This window comes from Scyliorhinus canicula, chromosome 9, assembly GCF_902713615.1.
Source record: "Scyliorhinus canicula chromosome 9, sScyCan1.1, whole genome shotgun sequence".
Lineage (NCBI taxonomy): Eukaryota > Metazoa > Chordata > Chondrichthyes > Carcharhiniformes > Scyliorhinidae > Scyliorhinus > Scyliorhinus canicula.
The window spans coordinates 155,283,727-155,298,212 of NC_052154.1; the positions used below are offsets into that span (position 1 = coordinate 155,283,727).

At 47.5% G+C, this 14,486-nt stretch overlaps 1 protein-coding gene across 1 annotated transcript in view; it reads left to right on the forward strand.

The window, feature by feature from the left end:
- Window positions 1-14,486, forward strand: part of mrvi1 (murine retrovirus integration site 1 homolog) — a 270,208-nt gene that overhangs the window by 233,092 nt on the left and 22,630 nt on the right. The window contains exons 22-23 of the mRNA XM_038806059.1: window positions 992-1,041; window positions 9,753-9,833. Of these exons, the coding sequence (XP_038661987.1) occupies window positions 992-1,041; window positions 9,753-9,833 (131 nt within the window). The remainder of the gene's footprint in view (window positions 1-991; window positions 1,042-9,752; window positions 9,834-14,486) is intronic.

Below are 14,486 nucleotides of genomic sequence, written 5' to 3' on the forward strand. Positions count from 1 at the left end.
GATCACCTCAAGGGAATGTAGGCCTAGTTTTAGAAGGAGGCCATGTGACCCATTGTGCTTTAGTTGTCTCTTTGAACAAACAAATCTCACTCTCCCGGCTTTTTCCCTATAGTCCTGCAAATTTTCCTTTCATTTATTTGTCCATTTCCCTTTGAAAGTTGTGCTTCTAAAGCCCTTTCAGGCAGCACGTTCCAAATCACAGCAGTTCACCGTGTAAAGCTCTTTTTCCTTATCTCCCCTCTAACTTTGATGGCTTCCTAGGTTACTGACTCTCTTGTCAGTGGAAACGGTAAATCTCTCCATAGCCTGTCAAATCGACTCATGATTTTGAACACTATCAAATCTCCTTTCAACCTTCTCTGGTCTAAGCAGAACAACCCCAGTTTCTCCAGTCTCTTCTCATTGCTTGTTTTAATCCAATTGCAAAAGCCATGGAATAGCCAAGAGCAATTCCTTGGAAATGTATTATCCTCACTGATGCAGCCTTATTCAGATTGAGGACTCAGTGTGATCCAGATGGACTCGGCCATAGACTCTGGCCATGCCTGATGCAGGGGAGTTCAAATGGTGGGTGGTTGGATGGCTGCACACAGCCCCTGAGAATTGGGCCTCGACCCTTTGACACTCAGGCCACTAGATCCTATTCGTGCTTCTATCTCATTTTTTGCATTGTCCGGTTTGGAATTTGCAGGGCCACAGGGAAAGGAACAGAGTGAGTGGAACTAATTGGATAGCTCTTTCAAAGAGCTGGCGCAGGCATGATGATCTAATGGCCTCCTTTTTGCTGTATGATTGGAAAGGGCTGCACTTGGCGCCAATGTCTCATTGGTGAATAAATCCTCAGTCAGAGTATTTAGATCTCAGCAAATCGATATACATGGGAATTAATGAGAGGACTGGGATTTGAGGTAAAACATAGCACGGTGAGAAAATTTCAGGGATCAACTTCCAGTTTCCACGTATTGACTCTTTTTTTGTATTTTCTTCTCAGATGATGGAGTTCCCAGAACAGCACGGTCTATGTCTCTCACACTGGGAAAGGTAGGAGGTCAAACCAAGGAAGCCATCCCATGCTCAAAGGGGTTGCTGTGGCATTCAACAATCCTTGAAATAGTTATTGAATACCAGCCTGCCATTGCAGCTGTTGATGTTTCCCTAAAGCGCTCTCTGTTCCAATCTGCATTCTGTTCATTGTTACCTACAGTTAATTGATGAGCAAGAAGGAACATGGATTGTATTCATAAAATATCTTATCACATCAGTAGGTTGTCCCAATTAAGCTCTTTTAAAACCAATGAACTTCTTTTTGAAGTGTCGACACTGTTGTAATGTAGAGAATGCATTAGTTTGTGTACAGCAAATGCTTACAAACAGCAAAGTGATAAATGGCCAGATATTCTGGATTTGTTTGGTGAAAGCTGTTAATGGATAAATCTGGCCTTGGGCACAAGGGAGAACCCCCGCTAATTTACATCCACCTAGGAGGCACAAAGGAGTCTCAATTTAATGTCTCACCTGATAGATGGTGATTTTAGCTAGGTTATAATCCAGCAGAGTGGATTGCCCTCCGGTTGTAAAATGTTCCTGATGTTCATTCAATTGAGATGGAGGCTGGACAAACCCTTGTATCTATAAGTCACAGACATAGATTCATTTAATGTCCATCAGGGAAAGGAATCTGCCATCTTTTACTGGTCTGGCCTACATGTGATTCTAGACCCACAGCAATGTGGTAGACTATTAATTGCTCTCCCGTTGAGAGCCATTCAATTCAGGGGCAATTAGGAAAGCGCAGCAAATGCTGGTCCTGCCTGACCCACACCCCATGAACGAATAAAAAAAATACAAATAACTCTCTTCTTGAATAGGTCCATGAGCCAATGAACCATTCTCTAACATCACCCTGTTGATTCATTGAGCAGCCAATTCTTTGCTTTAATACCAGAACTAGTGATCCAATATATGGGGCTGGATTCTCCGACCCGCCGCCGGGTTGGAGAATCGCTGGGGGCCGGTGTGAATCCCGCCCCCGCCATCTCCCGAAGTCTCCGGCACCGGATATTCGGCGGGGCGGGAATTGCGATCTGGCCCCGGAGGATGCCCCCACGGTGGCCTGGCCCGCGATCGGGGCCCACCGATCCACGGGCGGGCCTGTGCCATGGGGGAACTCTTTTCCTACGCGTCAGCCATGTCAGCATCCGCGGTGGCCGACACGGAAGTGACCCCCTCCCCTGCGCATGCGTGGGGATGATGTCTGCAGTCGCTGACGCTCCCGCGCATGCACGGACTTCCACCGGCCAGCAAAGTCCCTTCGGCCTTCCACGCCAGAGGGCGGGATGGGAATCACTCCAGCACGGGCCTAGCCCCTCAAGGTGTGGGCTTAGCCCCTAAAGGTGCAGCAAAATCCGCACCTTTGGGATGACCCAACGCCGGAGTGGTTCACACCACTCCATCCCGCCGGGAACCCCGCCCCGCCGGGTAGGGGAGTATCCAGCCCATGATGTGATGTCTCTACTCTGGTAAATGCAATAATTGGTGACCACCAGTTAGCCAACTAACAACAACAGGTTTATTAAGAATTCCAAACTATATACAGTGCACAATAATCAATGTCTTCATTCCCAGAATTAGGATCACGCTTTGCACTGAGTTCCAGAGGCTCATTTCCCATTGGCCGATCAGGTCACATGGCCCTTCAGATGTACGCCCCCCTTAGAGGGGTGAGCTACTACATCCCTCCCCCTTTAAGTACCTTAGTACCTGGATAACTTATACAACTTTCAAAACAATAACAATAATGAATAATTTTTAAGAGTTTATCAGAAACTCAGTCTGCCAGGGGACTTCCTCTTTCTCTCGGAATGACGCACCTCAACTGGTTGAGGTTCTGCTGTAAGATAGTTTCGGGTGGAGCTGCTTCACTGGAACTCTGGTGTCTTAGAAGCAGCACATCAATTTCCACTGTTTGCTCATTTCCACTGGGAGCAACACTTTGACCTGCCATTGTCTGATCAACTGCTTCACTCCATGGACAAACAACAATGCTATTTGCTCAATGCAATCAGGCAGAATCACTGGCCTTTGGGAGGGCCCCTGTCTCTGCAAATGATCCATGTGTTTCTTCAAAAACATGTCCTGCATTTTCACTTCATAGGACAGTGGCCTGGTCCTGGCCACCAAACACCCGGGACCCAACATGGTCCACTTCCTAAATTCTTTACCAAAACTGGATTGTTTATCTCAAATGCTCCTTCCACATTTTCCAAATCATGGTTTCCTCTCCGGCAACTTTGCCTTGTTTCCATCCTCACTGCCAAATTTGGAATGACCAGGTTCTCAAATGTCGCTCCGTCAGTAGCTCAGCTGGAGCTATGCCAGCAGTGGATGTGGGGTGGTTCGTAGACTAACAGGAACTGTGCTATCTTGGTTCCTAGTGATTGCTTCTTCAGAACAACCTTGAACATCTGAACTGTGCATTCAGCCAACCCATTTGACGAGGGATGATATGATACACAAAATATGTTTTATTCCATTAAACATCATGAACTGCTGGAACTCCACACTTGTGAGTGCCGTTCCATTGCCTGAGACAAGTACTTTTGGTACACCATATGTGGCAAAACATTGCCCAGTTCCTCAGCTGTGGGGTATGAAGTTGTTGACTGTATTCCAAGTATCTCCATCCATTTTGTACAGCTGTCCAGTAGCCAAAGGAACATAACGTCCATGAATGAGCCAACATAATTAATGTGAAATCTCATCCATGGTCAGCCTGGCCATTCTCAGGGGTGCAAGTTGCGACTGGCAACTTTTTGTATAACTAGCATTGGTCACATTGTTTCACAACCCCTTCTGTATCTATGTTAGTGCCAGGCCACCACAAGTAGCTTCTCGCTAGCATTTTAATCTTGGACACGCCCGATTGGACGCTATCCAATTCTTCAAGCAGTGATTCTGTTTTTGGAATGGGGATGAACACTCACGTTTTCCAAAGGATGACACCTTCCTCACAACTAAGCTCATCTTTCCTGAGTTGATAAGGCCTCATTTCCTCCAAAGCTTTCTCATTCCGTTATCCATGGAGCATCATGGGTGGGATTCTCCCATCGCGCAGCTAAATGTTCACGCCGGCGTAAAAATGGGAGTGTTTTACTGCAACGTCAACGGGCCTTTTGGCGCCCAATTCTCCAGGCCACAGGGGGCCAGATTTGCGCTGGAGCGGCCCTCGCTGCTCCAGCTGCTGACCCCGACATCAACTGGGCGCCGTGGGGTCCGCGCATGCGCAGTGGCACTGGCGCCAATGTGCGCATGCCTAGTGGCTCCCTTCTCCACACCAGACCCGTAGGCGTAGGGCTACAGGGTCCGGCGCGGAAGAAAGGAGGCCCCCAGACTGAGAGGCCGGCCCGCCGATCGGTGGGCCCCGATCGCGGGCCAGGCCACAACGGAGCCCCCACCCCCCCCACCCCAGGGGTCAGACTCCCCCCTCCCACAAGCCGCCCCCGGGTCCTTCAACGCCGAGGTCCCGCCAGCTCAGAGCATGTTAGAACGGCGCTGGTGGGACTCGGGGTTTTTTGTCACGGCCACTCGGCCCATACGGGCCAGAGAATTTCTGAGGGACCACGTACAGCGGCCCCCCGACCGGTGCTGCGCCAACCACACCAGCCCCAACGGCGCCAGCGCGGAGAATCACGTCCCGGCGTCTGGGCAGCTTGGTGCGATTCGCGCGGGCCCTCGGCAATTCCCCAACCCGGTGCAGGGTCGGAGAATCCTGCCCCATATGTTTAACCTTCGATAACAATGGGTCTCTATTAGCTCAGTACTTCATTTGTTGAGCTGCCACAGGTAAGGAGTGCAAAAGGTTTCAGGCCACAATATCTTGCAGTACTAGAGGTGGTTGTGTGCTTTCACGTAACGGAAGTCTTATCTAAGGCATTAGCGATGTGAGTCCCTGGCCAATGTTGAAAAGTATATTCGGCAGCCGATAAGAACAGAGCCTAACATTGTATCATAGCAGAAGCAATGGTGGAATCGCTTTGTCTTCCACGAAAAGCCCTAAAAGTGGCTTGTGGTCTGTGTTGATTAAACTTCTTGATATCGCAGATAATAACCAGGCCTTCTTTTTGTATTTGGGAGTATCCTCTTTCCACATGTGTCAGGGTTCTTGAAACGTACCCAAAGGGTCTCTTGGACCCGTCCTCCATTATATGGGATAACACTGTCCCCCTATTCCATATGGTAATGCATTGCATGTAAGTACCATCTTCTTCGAAGGGTTGAAATATACTAATAAGCATGAAGACTGAAGTGCCTGCTTAACTTGGTTAAACTCCTCTTCCTGTGGGGCTTTCCTATCCCATCTCTGACACTTCTTTGCAGCACATATAATGGCACCAGCAATGTCGATAGGTTTGGGAGGAATTGCCCATGACAGTTGACTATCCCCAGGAAAGATCTGAGTTCTGGTGGCCAGTGCTTCCTTAATTTCTCTCAATTTATCCTTTTGTGCAACCCTTGAAAATCTACCTGATGACCAAGATAAACAGCTTGTTTGCTTGGAAGGTGCACTTGTTTATTTTTAAATGTACCCCCACCTCTTGAAATCTCTTCAAGACTTTGTCCAAATTGGACACATGTTCCTCTTTAATGGATCCTTTTTTAAAAATAGAATCCAAATAAGCGACAACCCTGAACAAACCCTGCAGCAAACTTTCCATTGTTGCGCAATCCAATGAAACCCCAAACGCAGACATGTATATTGGTAAAACCTTTAATGCGTATTTATGGTGACATATCCTCTTGATGCACCATCTAGTTCTAACTTGGTAAGCGTGGTTCATGTCCAACTTGTTATATGTCAAACCCCCAGCTAAATTGGCATATAGACCCTCTATTTTAGGGATGGGGTACCTATCTAGTTTTGCGGCCTGATTTATTGTCAGCTTGTAATCTCCATAGATATGGATGGTCTTGTCTGGTTTTACTACTGGCACATGAGTGTTGCCCACTTGGTGAATTGTACATGCCTAACGATACCCAAATCGTGCAGTCATTTTAGTTCTATCTCTACCTTTTCTACAGGGCACAATTCTTGCTCTAAAAAATCCTGGGATGGCTTTTGGGTCCACATGGATTTTTGCTTGCAATCTTTTGACCTTTCCCAATTACTCCGGGAACACATCTTGGTATTTTTTTATGACTTGATGCAGGCCCTCATCTTTTAGTTTAAAAAGTTCCAGTCAGTTTAACTGGATCTCCTGGAGCCAGTCATGCCCCATTAAACTCACTCCCTGGCTCAACACCACTATCAATGGTAGCTTAGCAGACTGCTGTCTATCACTCACTGGAGTCATGGTCACCCCTACTACTTTTGTGGCCTCTCCGGTATATGTTGCGAGTTTCGTATTCTTTAACCTCGGGGGATTAAACCTCTTTGGAGATACTGGCGGTTTGTTCACTCACGTCAGTAATGCCCCCGTGCCCACTTCTATCTTCAATGGCAGATAGTTCACTAACAATACCACTGCGATCGGGGCTATGTTGTCCGCTGTCACATTATTAAGCGAAAAACATTCCGCTCACCCGCTGGCCAATCCTCCATACTATGCACTGAGGCTAGATTGTTACTCTGCTGGTAGTGGGCTGGCACTACGTTTTTACATTGTGCCTTAAGTGTCCTTTTCTTCCACACACAGAGCACTCTTCTTCTCTGAATCTACATGTTTCTGGGGTGTGACTTACCTTGCACCGATATCACTCTATATTACTCTTAGGCTGCTGTTTAAATCTTCTATGATTAGTGGCACATCCGCTTTCTGAATTGTTTTCTCAACTTAAACATGTGCCTCCACTCCTGGTACCACTGCTGCTCGCAGCCTCCCACCCTAACTGTGAGACCCCATCATTCTGTGCACTTTGTAGCTCTTGGGTGCCCCTCTCGGTCCTCTCTATCACTGATGCCATATCTAGTGCCCTTTTAAAAGTTAACTTTGATTCAGTTAACACTTTTCTCTGTATAGCTGCATTGTTTACACCACATACCAATCGGTCTCTTAATGTGTCACTCAACACTGACCCAAAATCGCAATGCTCCACGATTTGTCTTAGCCTTGCTACAAAGGCCATAATGGTCTCTCCTGGGCTTCTCCCCATGGAGTTAAATTGATACCATTGCAATATTATTGAGGGGTCAGGCTGGTAATTCACCTTTATTAGCTCAATGAGCTCTGCAAATGTCTTTGTGTCAGGAACATCCGGGAATGTTAAACCTCAAATCAAGTTTTACGTCTGGGTCCTACATGCACTGGGGCTAGGTTGTTACTTTGCTGACATGCAGTCAGCAACATAACTTCCTTCCTACCCTCCCCTTCTATTTCAAGAGCCCGGAAAAAATATTCCAAACGCTCCACATACTGTACCCAGTCCTCTGTTGCAGCGTAAAAAGCTTCTAATTTTCGGAAGAGAGGCATGATTACTTTTCACAGTTCTGCAGGTTGGACTCAATTGGACGTGTTCTGCAACTCTTGCAACCAATTTGCCTTCAAAATTCTTTCTTTGGTACAATCTGAGTTGCTGTTGTTTTTCCTCATCCCAATGTGACAAATGCAATATTTGGCGATCACCAGTTAGCTAGCTAACAACGACGGATTTAGTTTAATATTCCAAACTATACCCTAGGTACTCTTCATTCTCAGCACTAGGTTCACAACTGGCTGCAAAAGCCCACAGTCCGCAACGAGATCCCAGTGCGCATTCCCCATTGGTCGATACATGCCCCTTTAAAGGGGTAACTACTCCATGCACTTTACAGTAGCAACTAAACTTTGAAAGTATAAATTAAGGACTTCACGATGTGGTGCTTTATAATGCAAGTTTTTCCTTTTTTAAAATCAAGTTGAGGTATTGATTGACGGAAAAGGGTTGCCTTTATAATCCACATTCACCCAGTCAAGCTTATAAAATGAAACCTGGAAGCCCAGAAAATCAGCACAGAGATATAACAGGAAAGAGTCAGGATAAGTGGATTCAAATTAAGTTGTTTTAAACAACTGCATTTTTTGTTAAACTTATTTTTTAAATGTATATTTTAATCCAACATGAATCATGCACAGAAAGAGGACATTTGGTCCATGTACCTCTTTGAAAACGTTATTCAATTTGTCCCATAACCTCTACCCCACACCCTGCTCTTTCCTGTTGTCTTGCAAATTCCTACCCTTGCTAAAGTCAGAGTAAGAAAACGGCCACTTACATTTCAGAAACTTCCTGATTTTTTAGTGCTCATCAAAAGAAAAGTAATTGGTTATTCCAGATGGGCAGGATCTTCACTCGTAGAAAGGCTGCATGATTGATGCATGTTGCGGTTGCTTAATTTAGGAACTAGGAGAATGCACTCATTGTTGAAAATAAAGGATGTCATTGTGATTACTGCAGTTTGTTGGAGGCTCAGTGTTGCTGGGCCTCCTTCCAAGACACTTTCGTGACAGCCGTCAACATTAATGAGAGAACATGAAACACATTTCTGCGATTTCTCTGCCTGTTATTTTAGGGAAAGCATAAATACATTTGAAATAAAGACATTTAACACCTCTGTTAAAATAGATGGTGAGTTCGACACCAGCACATTAAGCGGTGTTTCACTGATGATAATTATTATGGCACGGTCGTTCACTCTGGTAGGCTCCTTATCACCTCAGCTGTAATCCATTCACTCAGCCACAGGCTGAGAGACTGATTTTATCCCACAGTTGTCAATATTAATAATGGTGAAGTACTTCTTGAACGATAACTCATTGGGCATCTGTTTCTCAGCTCTTTCAAAGGGTAGGGATTTTCCAGTCCTGTTTTGGCGGGGGGGGGGGGGGGGGGGGGGGTTACGGCAGAAAGAACAGAGAATTGAGAAAGTGATCCAAAATGGCTTTCACCCCAGCGGAACTTCCCCTCTCGATTCCCCTCTTCCCGTCCAATGATGTAATAGGAATCCCGGCATTAAAAGTCGGGATCTGAATTTGTATCTACCTAATTCTGTATATTAGGACTCCATGCCTGATAGATTCCCCCCCCCCCCACTCCCCCACCAAGTCTATTCACGAGGTGCACCTGGTGAACAGAACCTACAGTAGGCACACAGGTGAGTATAGCCCCTAGAGGGTATAGGATCATGCCCTGGCATTGCCCCTGGAATTGCCCCTGGCACCACCCTGGCATGGCAGAGCGGGGCAGTACCAGGAGGCAGTGTAGGGGACAGTACCTGGGGGGGGGGGGGGGGGTTGCTGACTGGGCGGGCTCTGAGCTTGACGTCGTGGGACCCGCCACTTGGATTTATTGTGACAGAGTGTCTAGAAGGGGCTGTTTAGCACAGGGCTAAATGGCTGGCGTTGAAAGCAGACCAAGGCAGGCCAGCAGCACGGTTCGATTCCCGTAACAGCCTCCCCGAACAGGCGCCGGAATGTGGCGACTAGGGGCTTTTCACAGTAACTTCATTCGAAGCCTACTTGTGACAATAAGTGATTTTCATTTTTAATTTTCAAAATATGGCAGGGAAAGCCGGCAGTGCAGTTGGCAGACTACCCTCTGTTTCTCCTACCAGTGACGACAGTTTGACAAACAAAATCGGTAAATTCCACCCAATGATTTTTAAAAAATGTTATCACTCAGTTTTGCCCAAGATAGATTTCGCCCTGATTTACTTGCTATTCAGTGGTGTGGATTTAACTATTAAAATACTGTCTTATGTTGTGTTTTGCTTCCCGCAGACTGTACCTCGCAGGAGGGTCAGTGTGGCAGTGGTTCCAAAGTTCATTAACTTCCCCGGGCAGCCCACCATTGCTACCATGGTAGGTGAACAATTTGTCTTTAAAAACTGATTAGCAGAATGCCCATGAACGTACAGAAGATAAAGAGAGAGCCCATGTTAGGATGCCATGTGACAAATAATGTGTATTTTGCAGAGAATTAAGAAGAATTTACAGCACAGGAACATGTAATTTGACCTACCAGGTCTACGTCAGTGTTTAATCTCTGCAGAAACTCATTCCATCCCAACTTCATCTCCATGAGAATAACCTTTCTCTCTCATGTATTTTCTAGCTTTCCTCTAAATGTATCTATGCTGCGGGAGGTTGAGGTGGTAGTAGCTACGGATGCAGAAAAGGCCTTTGACCGGGTGGAGTGGAAGTACCTATGGGATATTCTAGGCAGGTTAGGATTTGGGCAGGGATTTGTGGATTCGGTCCGGTTGCTATATCAGGCTCCGGTGGTGAATGTAAGAACCAACCGGGTCCGGTCAAAATATTTTAATCTTTGTAGGGGGACAAGACAGCGATGCCTGCCCTCCCCACTACTGTTTGCCCTGGCCAGAGAGCCCTTGGCAATGGCCCTTAGGGCGTTGAATGTCTGGCGGGGGATAGTGAGAGGGGGGTGGAGCATAGGGTCTCGCTCTACGCGGACGATTTACTTCTTTATATTACAGACCGTTGGGGGGGATGACCGGAATCATGGAGACACTGGAAGAATTTGGGCGTTTTTCAGGCTACAAGTTAAATATGGGAAAGAGCAAGGAGTTTGTGATTCAGGCACGGGGGCAGGAAAGGAGACTGGGGGAGTTACCTTTTAAAGTGGTGGGGAAGAGCTTCAGGTATCTGGGGATTCAGGTGGCTAAGGATTGGGGGCAGCTCCACAAGTTACATTTGGATAGATCGGTCGATCAGATGAAAAGGGATTTCTGCAGGTGGGACATGCTCCCGCTGACACTGGCGGGGAGGGTGCAGACGGTGAAGGTGATAGTCCTCCCAAGGCTGCTGTTCTTTTTTCAATGTCGCCCGATTTTTGTCCCGAAGGCCTTTTTTAGGAAAATGAATGCAGTTATCTGGGGTTTGTGTGGGCTGGTAAAAACCCGAGGGTGAAGAAGGCACTCCTGGAATGGGGTCGCGGGGAGGGTGGCTTGACCTTCCCAAGTTTTATTAATTATTACTGGGTGGCCAACATATCAATGGTCAGGAAGTGGCTAGTGGGGGTGGGGTCGGTTTGGGAACTAGTAGAGGCGGCATCCTGTAAGGGTACAAGCTTGGAGACTTTCTTAACGGCGCCCCTGCCATTCTTGCCGGCTCGGTACTCATCAAGCCCAATGGTGGTGGCAGCCCTGAGGGTGTGGGGGCAATGGAGACAGCACATGGGATTGGAGGGGCTGACAGTGTGGTCACCCATCTGTGACAATCACCGTTTTGTTCGGGGGAGGCTGGATGGGGGCTTTAGAAAGTGGCAGCGGGCAGGATTGAGAGATTTGGGGATCTCTTCGTTCAGCAGGGTTTCCCAAGCCTGGAGACTTTAGAGGAGACTTTAGAATTGGCAATATTTGGGGTATCAGAAGATCCGGGGGCCTGGGGTGGGGGGGAGGGAGGCCGATGTTCTAGCCTTCTCCCTGGTGGCCCGGAGATGGATTTTGCTGGGATGGAGGGACTCGGAGCCTCCAAAGTCAGGAGAGTGGGTCAGTGTCATGGCGGGGTTTCTCAGGCTGGAAAAGATTAAGTTCGCCTTGAGAGGTTCAATTATACAGGGGTTGGCCTGGAGGTGGCAGCCGTTCATCGACTTCTTCAAGTAAAATTGAACGTCAGCAGCAGGCGGGGGGGGGGGGGGGGGGGGGGGGTGTAGGGAGAAAGGGGAGAGTGTGGAAAATGGGAGGCATGGTGGTGTAAGACAAGGACAGGGAACTTTGTATATGGGTAATTAGGAAATAGGGCGGGGGTAGGAGAGGATGTTATTTTTTTGTTTTTGCGTGTGCCGGCCGCTCGGTTGTTTAAGAAATGTGAAAGTGTTAAAACTGTGAAAATTACAAATGCTTCAATAAAATATTTTCTTAAAAAATAAATAAATGTATCTATGCTATTTGCCTCAACTACTCCATATGGTAGCAAATTCCACATTCTCACCACCTTTTCAGTTGAATAGTTTCTCTTGAATTTCCTCATGGCTTTTTTATCTAGCTCTGGCTTCACCCTCAAGTGGAAACATCTTCTCTACATCTACCCAATCAAAATGTTTCATAATCTTAAAGACCTCGATCAGGTCACCTCTCAGCCTTCCCTGTTCTTTGCATCCTCCTCACAACTCACGTTCCCACCAGGTTTTGTGTCATCAGCAAACTTGGAAATATTACATTTAAGACCGTAAGAAACAGGAACAGGAGTGGGCCATTCAGCCCTATGAGCCTGCTAGGCCATTTCATAAAATTGTGATTGTTTTATTGTTAAACATTAATAATGATCGTGATCTCGATCATTAGTAAAGTGATGGAAGGAGTCGTCACCAGCATTATCAAGCCGCAGTTGCTTAGCAATAACGTGCTCACAGATGCTCAGTTGGGTTCCACCCGGGTCACTCATTACAGCCTTTTTACAAACATGAACAAAAGAGCTGAATCTTCCATCATAAGGTCAAAAGTACCTTTTGTGACTCCTCAGATACTGAAGCAGTCTATGTCCAAATGCAGTGAGATCTGGACAATATCCAGGCTTGAGCTGACAAGTGGCAAATATGATTTGCGCCACACAAGTGCCAAATATTGACCATCTCCAGAAGGGGGGAATCTAACCTTGCCCCTTTTATTAAAAATGTATTTTATCGCGAACATGTATCAAAGCAGGTTACAGCAAATAAACACCCTCGGAAACATACTTCCCAACAATCAACTATACATCCTGTACAGATTTTTCCCCTTTTTCACCCTCCCCCCACCTCCTCCCCGAACCCCTTACCCCCAGCGATGAACAGCTCCTCAAACACGGTCACAAACATCCCGCACCTTTTCTCAAACTCCCCTGCTGAGCCCCTTAACTCATACTTTATCTTCTCCAACCACAGGAAGTCGTACATCGGCCTTCCTCCTCTCCATGAGCTCCGGCTTCTATGAAACCCCAAATATCGCCACCAAAGGGTCCGGGTCCACCTCCTCCTCCACTATCCTGGCTAAGACCGCAAACACTCCCGCCCAGAATCTTCCCAATTTTTAGCAACCCCAAAACATGTGCGCGTGATTTGCTGGCCCCCACCCACACCTTTCACTCATCTGCTACCCCCTGAAAGAACCCATTCATCTCGCCCGAGTCATATGCACCCTGTGCACCACCTTAAACTGTATCAGGCTCATCCTTGCACAAGAGAAGGTTCCATTTACCCTTCACAGTGCCTCACTCCATACTCCCCAATTGATCTCCCCTCCCAACTCCGCTTCCCATTTCTCCTTGATCTTCACCACCCAATCGCCTCCCTGCTCCCCCAGCCACTTGTATATATCCCCAATTCTTCCTTCCCCTTCCACATCTGAAAACAGCAGTCACTCCAGCAAGGTGTATCCCGGCAACCTGGGGAATTCCCTCCAGACCTTTCGTGCAAAGTCCCTAACTTGCAGATGCCTGAACTCACAACCCCTCGGCAGCTCTACACTCTCTGAGCTCCTCCAGACTGTTGAATCCTTCTTCCAAATACAAATCCCTCACCTTGACCAGCCCCACCTCCCTGCACCTCCTATATACACTATCCCCCCCCCCCAGTTCAAACCATGATTCTAGAGCGGCGTTTCACCGACATCCTGTCCATCCTAAAATGCCTCCTCAGCTGATTCCATATCTTCACTGTGAACTGCACCACTGGGCTCCTTGAATACCTACTCGGAACCATTGGCAACACTGCCGTCACCACAGCCCTCAAACTAGACCCCTCACAAGATTCCTCCTCCATCCTAACCCACTCTACCCCTTCTCCTTCCCACCACTGCTGCACCTTGTCCACATTCGCCGCCCAATAATAATGAAGCAAGTTTGGCAACACCAACCCCCCCTGCTGCCTCTGCCTCTGTAGCAGGGTCCTCCCCACCCTCGGCACCTTCCCCGCCCATACAAAGTCCGAGATGATCGTGTCCACTTTCCGAAAAAAAGCCTTTGGTATAAAGATCGAGAGAGCCTGAAAGACAAACAAGAACCTCGGCAGAATATTCATTTTCACCACTTGGACCCTCCCCGCCAACGTTAAGTGCAGTGTATCCCACCTCCTAAGATCCTTCCTGGCCTTTTCCACCAGCTTTGTTAAGTTCCACTTATGGTGCCCTGTCCATTCCCTCGCTACCTGAATCCCCAGATACCTAAACCTATCCCTCACTACCATAAATGGCAACCCCCTAAATTAGTCCGCTGTCCCAGCTCATTCCTAACCATTGCCTCTTGACATTCAAGGGTGTTAGCATCGCTGAATCCCCTACTATCCACATTCTAGCGGTTACCATTGATCACAACTATAGAATATAGAACAGTACAGCACAGAACAGGCCCTTCGGCCCTCAATGTTGTGCCGAGCCATGATCACCCTACTCAAACCCACCCTATACCCGTAACCCCACACCCATAACCTTACATTTATTAGGACACTACGGGCAATTTAGCATGGCCAATCCACCTAACCCGCACATCTTTGGACTGTGGGAGGAAACCGGAGCACCC